The sequence below is a fragment of the Entelurus aequoreus genome, linkage group LG06 (genome assembly GCF_033978785.1).
Source record: "Entelurus aequoreus isolate RoL-2023_Sb linkage group LG06, RoL_Eaeq_v1.1, whole genome shotgun sequence".
Classification (NCBI taxonomy): Eukaryota; Metazoa; Chordata; class Actinopteri; order Syngnathiformes; family Syngnathidae; genus Entelurus; species Entelurus aequoreus.
The window spans coordinates 44,222,810-44,230,479 of NC_084736.1; the positions used below are offsets into that span (position 1 = coordinate 44,222,810).

Here is a 7,670-nt window from a genome sequence, read left to right on the forward strand (position 1 = left end):
GAAAACAATTGAATCTAATAAATAAATAAATATTGACTGTTACCCCCCTAAAAAAATAAAATAAAAAAAATAAATATTGACTGTTGTTACCCAAAGTATATTAAGTGGGATTTTTCAGAAAAACAAATATATACAGTAACACAAAAACAACCTGTCTCTGTGATCCCTATAGGTGTATAAATAATAATATAGTGTTAAATAAAATCAGTACCTTGGGCACAAAACTGAAAATATTACAGCTCTCCAAAAAGTGCAATTCTGCTGCTATTTGACATAACTGTTTGTTATGATGCTTTGACATTTTTGCACTTTATTTCTTTATTGAAAGAAAATTCTATGAAGAGAAAAGTTATTTGCAAATGTGGTTACAATGCTAAAAAATGAAGAGTTAAAACTAAAAAAATAAATACACTTTGAGTTAACATTATTTCTTTATAGGGGGAAAGATGTTATGAGCTAGGGAATATAACAACTACACTACCCAGCATGCAACGGGAGTGACGAGCATGCGCGGTAGCCCCGAAAAGTGTTGCATATCGTCACCCGGCAGCTAAGAATGAGCACGCTGTGATAGTAAACGTCAAGAACTCAGCCAACACTCAATACTTTTTAGACGGAAATAAAAACAATGACAACATAAAGGAAGTAGTTGAAAGCTTCAATAATTATTTTGTAAATATTGGACCAAAATTGGAAGAAAGGATTCCAGACCCAGTTCCAATTGAGGACTATAATGATACCATAGAGCGAAATCCCAACTCCATGTTCCTCAGTAATGTGACACAGGAGGAAATAGTTACAATCGTGAAAAAATGTAAATCTAAGACTTCAACTGATTGTAATGGAATTGATATGGAAACGATAAAAAAGGTTATAGAAGAGATCTCAGGACCATTAATGTATATTAGTAACCTATCATTTCAAACAGGTACATTCCCAAACAAAATGAAAATAGCTAAAGTTGCACCAATTTATAAGACTGGAGATAAACATCAATTTACAAATTATAGACCTGTTTCTTTACTTCCACAATTTTCTAAAATCATTGAAAAACTGTTTAATAACAGATTAGAGAGTTTCATAAATAAAAATAGAATACTCGAAGAGAACCAATATGGATACAGAGCTAATGTCTCAACTTCAATGGCTTTAATTGAAATTACAGAAGAAATTACCAATGCAATAGACAGTAAAAAATGTGCATCAGCAGTTTTTATGGATCTAACTAAAGCATTTGACACAATTAATCACAATATTTTAATCAAAAAACTAGAACGATATGGCATCAGAGGGTTAGTCTTAAACTGGATAAGAAGTTATCTAACGAACAGGAAACAATACGTGAAGCTAGGCGAACACATGTCTACAACGCTAAATATATCCTGTGGTGTACCTCAGGGATCAATATTAGGACCTAAATTATTCAATCTCTATATAAATTACATTTGTAAAGTTACAAAAGATTTAAAGTTAGTATTATTTGCGGATGATACAACAGCGTTTTGTTCAGGAGAGAACACACAGGAGATAATACAAATAATAACAGAAGAAATTAACAAATTAAAAAGATGGTTTGACAAAAACAGACTATCGTTGAATCTTAGTAAAACTAAAATAATGCTATTTGGTAATAGTAGAAGAGAAAGTCAAACACAAATACAAATAGACGGAATAGAAATTGAAAGAGTAAATGAAACCAAATTTCTAGGTATAATGATTGATAATAAATTGAACTGGAAATCTCACGTAAAAAATATACAACATAAAGTAGCAAGAAACACGTCAATAATGAATAAAGCAAAACATGTTCTAGACAAAAAATCACTTCATATTCTCTACTGCTCACTAGAGTTACCATATCTGAGCTGCTGTGTAGAAATATGGGGAAATAATTACAAAAGTACACTTCATTCATTAATGGTGTTACAAAAAAGATCAGTTTGAATAATACATAATGTTGGATATAGAGAACATACAAATCCTTTATTTATTGAATCAAAGATACTGAAATTCCACGACATAGTGAATTTGCAAACAGCTAAAATTATGCACAAAGCAAACTATAACCTGCTACCCAAGAATATACAACAATTCTTCTCAACAAAAGAGGAGAAATATAATCATAGAGACTGTGTACATACATCTACTGATGCTTAGTCTGGACACATCCTCAGTGACCTCTTGGATTCACCGGGCGTTTCGGGTCTCTCAACTGGTCATACGCCCTCCTCCAAGCGACCCAACCGGGGGTGATCAAATCCCCCGGCTTGTGTCCAGACGGCTCGCTAGCTACCATGACTCCAAGGATCTCCTCTTTTGAGCCACAACCATCTCGAGGCCCTTTCCGCCGCTTCGGTGGTACTGCGGATGGCTCTCCTCCTTCTCTCTCCATCGATACCCAAACTGCTGAAGGCTCTGACCAAGGAACGGGCTGCAAATCCTCTGCATCCAACCTCCACAGGGAAACACCTTGCTCTCCAACCAGCCTGTTGACAGTCGCTGACCAGTCCCGCATACTTGGAGAGCTTCCTCTCGAAGGCTTCTTCCAGGCGATCTTCCCACAGGACTGTCAGCTCCAGCAACACAGCTTGTTTGGTGGACTCAGACACAAGGACAATGTCTGGTCGCAGGGTGGTGACTGCGATGTGGCTGGGGAACTTCAGCTGGTTTTCAAGGTCCACCAACAACTGCCAGTCTTTTGCAGACGTCAGGATGCCTGCTGATGTTCTACTAGCAGGAGTTGGCGTGTCCCCAGCTCTGACAAAGGCGATGGTTTTCTTGGAGGGGTGGAACTGTTTTGCCAATGCCAGTCCTGTGCTAATGGCTTCAGCGATGGTCTTAAGGACTTGGTCATGCCTCCACCTGTACCTTCCATCTCCAAGTGCCCTTGTACAGCAACTGAGGATATGTTCCAGGGTTCCTCGCTTGGAGCACAGTGGGCATGCTGGTGTCTCTGCTATGCCCCATGTGTGCAGGTTTGAAGGGCTTGGGAGCACATCATACACTGCCTGGATGACAAATTTGATGCGTTGCGGCTCGGCTTTCCAAATCTCAGCCCAGGTCACTCTCCTCTCAACCGCATTGTCCCATCTTGTCCAAGCTCCCTGTTGCTTCATTCCAACAGCTTTGCAGGTTCTTGTCTCCTCCACTGCCGCTCTCACCTCATCCTGAACAAGACGTCGGCCTTCTTTCCCCCTAGTGTTCAGTTGGGGAGTTGGAAAGAATCCTAGCCCAGCTCGACCCCGTGTGACTGCTCCAACCAGGCTCCTGTGTCGCAGCCTTGCATCTGCCTCTTGAACGGCTTCCTCTGCCCTCCATTTCCTGCCAGTCCTCACTTGGATCCCTGCTTTGGCCACCTTCGGATCACTTGTGTCCCTGTACTGTACCACTTCTCTGGCTCTAGTTACCTTAAATTCCTCCTCCAAGGATTTGAAAGGCAACTGCAGTTTGTTGCTGTTCCCATAGAGTGCAATGCTACTCAGGCTCTTAGGTAGTCCCAGCCATCTCCGGAGGTGGTTGCTGACCCTCCGTTCTAGGATCTCAACTGTCGAGATGGGGAACGAGTAGATGAGGAGGGGCCACAGGATCCTGGGAAGAATGCCATGCTGGTAAATCCAGGCTTTAAACTTCCCAGGTAAGCCTGACTTGTCCACGGATTTCAGCCAGCCATCCAACTCAGCGCATGTCGACTGGATGGAGGTTGTGTCTCTCAAAGAGCAGTCAAAAACCTTGCCCAAGCTCTTGACTGGCTTCTCTGAGATTGTTGGAATGGCCGTGCCTGTGATGTTAAACCGGAACTTGTCCTCCACCTTCCCCTTCTTCAGCACCATTGATCTGGATTTGGCGGGTTTGAAACGCATCCGGGCCCACTCCACCAACTTTTCAAGTCCCTTCAGAATCCAACGGCAGCCTGGAACTGATTCTGTCATGACTGTGAGGTCATCCATGAATGCCCTGATGGGTGGTTGCCTTTGTCCGGAATTTGTGCGGGGCCCTCTGCACTCTGGCTCAGCAGACTTGGTGAGCATGTTCATGGCTAGTGAGAACAGTGTCACAGAGATAGTACACCCTGTGATAATACCAATCTCCACTTTGTGCCAACTGGATGTTGTTGGTCCGGAAGAGACCCTCATCCTGAAATTGCTGTAGTAATCAGCAATGAGGTCTCTACACCTGCTGGGTACATGATGTTTCATCAGAGTGAGTTGAACGAGCTTGTGCGGAATGGAGCCGAATGCGTTTGCCAGGTCAAGCCACAGTACTGATAGGTTGCCCTTGTTCTCTCGAGCCTCCCGAATGAGCTGCGTCACCACACCGGTATGCTCCATACATCCTGACATTCCTGAAATGCCGCCTTTCTGGACAGATGTATCGATGTAGGTGTTCTTTGCCAGGTAGGTACACAGTTGTTTGGAAACAGCGCTGAAGAAAACCTTTGCCTCAACGCACAGCAGGGAGATGATGCGGAACTGGTCCAGCTGAGTGGAGTTTTCCTCCTTTGGGATCCATACCCCTTCCGCCACTCGCCATTGCTCAGGGATCCTCCCCCTTCTCCAGAAGACTGGCAGGATTTTCCACAGTCGCTGCAGGAGTTTGGGACAGTTCTTATACACTTTGTATGAAGTGCCGCTCGGTCCCGGTGCAGAGCTTGCCCTTGCTCTGCGGACAACCTCCCTGACTTCCTTTAGCTGCAGCTCCGACATATCAAACTGCAATTCTGGTTCAGGGGGGTCTATGAGGTTGTTACACTCTCCCAACTCCTGCTCTCTTGCGGGGTCACTGTACGTTTGCTTCAGATGTTGATCTATGTCATCCTGCGAGGAGGCCAGTTTGCCACTGCGCTTCTGTCCCAGCAAATCCTTCGTGAACTTGAAGGGGTTAGCGATGAAAGCAGCACGTTTACGTGCCCTCTCGCGTCGCCGCCTCCGATGCCACTCTGCCCGACGGAGAATTCTGATCTTTTTACGAAGGATGCACATCAGCTGGGCCAGGCCAGTGCGTTCCTCATGTCCTGCCGCCTTGTACTGGAACTTCAGCGCTTTCATCTCCTGCCTAATCTTATGGATCCTTATAGCTCTGTGGTTCTTTGAGTACGTGGTTCCGGAGCTTCTCTTCTCCTCCTCGCCGAACCGTTCAGCTGCAATGCTGACAATGATTGTTGTCATAGCTTGCAGCTTCCCGTCGGCTTCTCCCTTCGCCGTTGCCTCCAGAATTTGGTCGACATCGTCATCGAGTTGCTTCCAGAGTGAGGTCATGCTAGCTGCAGGCCACTTGATCCGCCTCCGTTCAGACTTGATGCTCGAGGGAGCAGTTTGCAACACATGGAGGTTCTGGGCACTATGGGGTGACTCCGGGCCTGGCACTTCCTGCGTCTCACCAGGTGTAACACCTGTGCGTTGTGTTGCTTCTGCTCCCATCAGGCACTTCTTCCTCGCTTGGTGGATCTTTAAGCCATGGATGTTCTTGCAGACTTTACCGCATGTACACTGTGCGCTCATAGTCGTTTGTCCGTTGCCTAGGTCTGTTAACGTTAAGTCCGTCCGACTGGAGAAAAATGTAATTTAAAACATTTGTACGCACGTACAACACTTAAGACATTCAGTATATCAGTATGTGGAATTAAATGATGGAATGGATTAAGCAAAGCAATCAAACAATGTACTAATATGATCCACTTCAAGAAACTCTTCAAACTTAAAGTGTTTACGAAGTACAAAGAAGAAGAACCATGACAAACATTTTCAATTTATTTCATCCATCCATTCATTCATTCTTAAAGTAATCTTACTTATCTCATCATATGAAATATGACTTTCTTCACCAATTATTATTATTAAATTCTTACTATTATTTATTTATTTATTTTGATTGTGATTACCTACGGAGTTTATTGTGAATAAATTGAGAACAGGAAGTGAATAAAAATGTTTCAGCAACTGTTATGTAAAGAAAAGGGGTAGGATTAAATAAGCTCTGCTTCTTCCTACTCCTTTTCGAACATGTTGAAAAGAGAAACTGGAAATTGTGATGTATCATGTTGTATGCTTGCATGTTCGAAATAAACTCAAACTGTAACTCTAACACGCCTCGTCTGCATTATTTATAATCAGACAGACAACACATATACAGTGTGGTTTTGTTTTGTTAACAAGGAAAGAAAAACAAAAGTTCAAAAAGGGAGATGGCATATATGTATGTGCTGCGGTTGCTTTAAGAACGTTGCGACAGCTGCCGTAAAGGAGGTGCGTTGCTAGCCTGGTCGCTTTGTTTCCGGTTGGTCATAAAAGTGTTCATGTGTTTGTACCCTGCTCAAATCTCTCAGTAAAGTTATTCATTGGATTATACCTTTTGTTTTGAACTTTATTACACCTCGGAGCGCTTTTTCCCGTCCATTTTTTCCCTGCTTTAGCTATCTGCGCCTAATGACTGAGCTACGTGACGCCATTTCTTGTGATGTCTCACGGGGCATTTCTGGTCGGGACGGGATTCGTTCCGAGGGATTCGAATAAAGAACCAACTCTTTTTCTTTACTATAGTGCAGCGTTTCTCAAATTGTGGGGTGCGCCCCACTGGTGGGGAATAGAGACATGACAGGTGGGGCGCGAGGAACGGGAGGAAATTTCACTTTGATTTTTTAAATTTTTTAATTATTATATTCTTTGATTTTTTTTGTTACTATGCTTTCATTTTCTATACACACTGTAAATCACTTTGTGATTCTGTCTGTGAAATCCGCTATATAGATAAATGTAAATTACTTATTTTTCCTGTAGGCTTTACATTTCTAGGTAGGAGCGAAAGTTTACTGACATAGCAACAGTAACTAATGGGGGCGGGGCTAAGCGGAAGCTTTGTGAATGGCGAGTCACTGTGCGAGGATTTGCTGTTTTGCAAATACATAAAAAATAGAGCCACTGCTGATGAGCTGTTCAAGATAATGGACAGTTTCCTCAAAGAACACGACCTTAAATGGGAAAACTGTGTGGGCTTTTGCTCTGATGGCGCGCATGGCAAAGTAAAGAAACGGGCTGCAGGCTCTAATAAAGAGGGTTGTGCCAAATGCGCATTGGACACAATGTGTCATTCACCGGGAAACACTCGCGTCAAGGCAGCTCAGCCCCAAACTCAATGAGGTTTTAACAGTGGCAGTGTCAAGCCTGCAACCCCGATTTCAAAAGCTGTGCAGTGCAAAACAGGCTCATTGCAGCCATTAATTAATCAATCAATGTTTATTTATATAGCCCTAAATCACAAGTGTCTCAAAGGGCTGTACAAGCTGGAGTACTGTAAAACTCATGTTCACTTGCCCTGTCCTCCTTTTTTTGGCAAAGATTGCAAAGTGGCACTTTCATTTTCATTTATTATTGAACTTGATGCAAGTTATTTGATTTATTATTGAACTTGATGCAAGTTATAACACTTTTATTTGATTTATTATTGAACTTGATGCAAGTTATAACACTTCTTTTGATTTATTATTGAACTTGATGCAAGTTATAACACTTTTGTTGTATTTATTATTGAACTTGATGCAAGTTATAACACTTTTGTTTTATTTATTATTGATTAAAAAAAACTTGATGCAAGTTATTTGATTTATTATTGAACTTGATGCAAGTTATAACACTTGTATTTGATTTATTATTGAACTTGATGCAAGTTAACACTTT

At 42.2% G+C, this 7,670-nt stretch overlaps 1 protein-coding gene across 1 annotated transcript; it reads right to left on the reverse strand.

The window, feature by feature from the left end:
* Positions 1–2,131: 2,131 nt before the first annotated feature.
* Positions 2,132–5,165, reverse strand: LOC133651562 (uncharacterized). The gene is made up of 2 exons (XM_062049533.1): positions 4,082–5,165; positions 2,132–3,745 (listed from the first exon to the last, which is right to left on the reverse strand). The coding sequence occupies exons 1-2, from the start codon at positions 5,163–5,165 to the stop codon at positions 2,286–2,288; spliced, it is 2,544 nt and encodes an 847-aa protein (XP_061905517.1). The 3' UTR covers positions 2,132–2,285.
* Between the last annotated feature and the right edge of the window lie 2,505 nt (positions 5,166–7,670).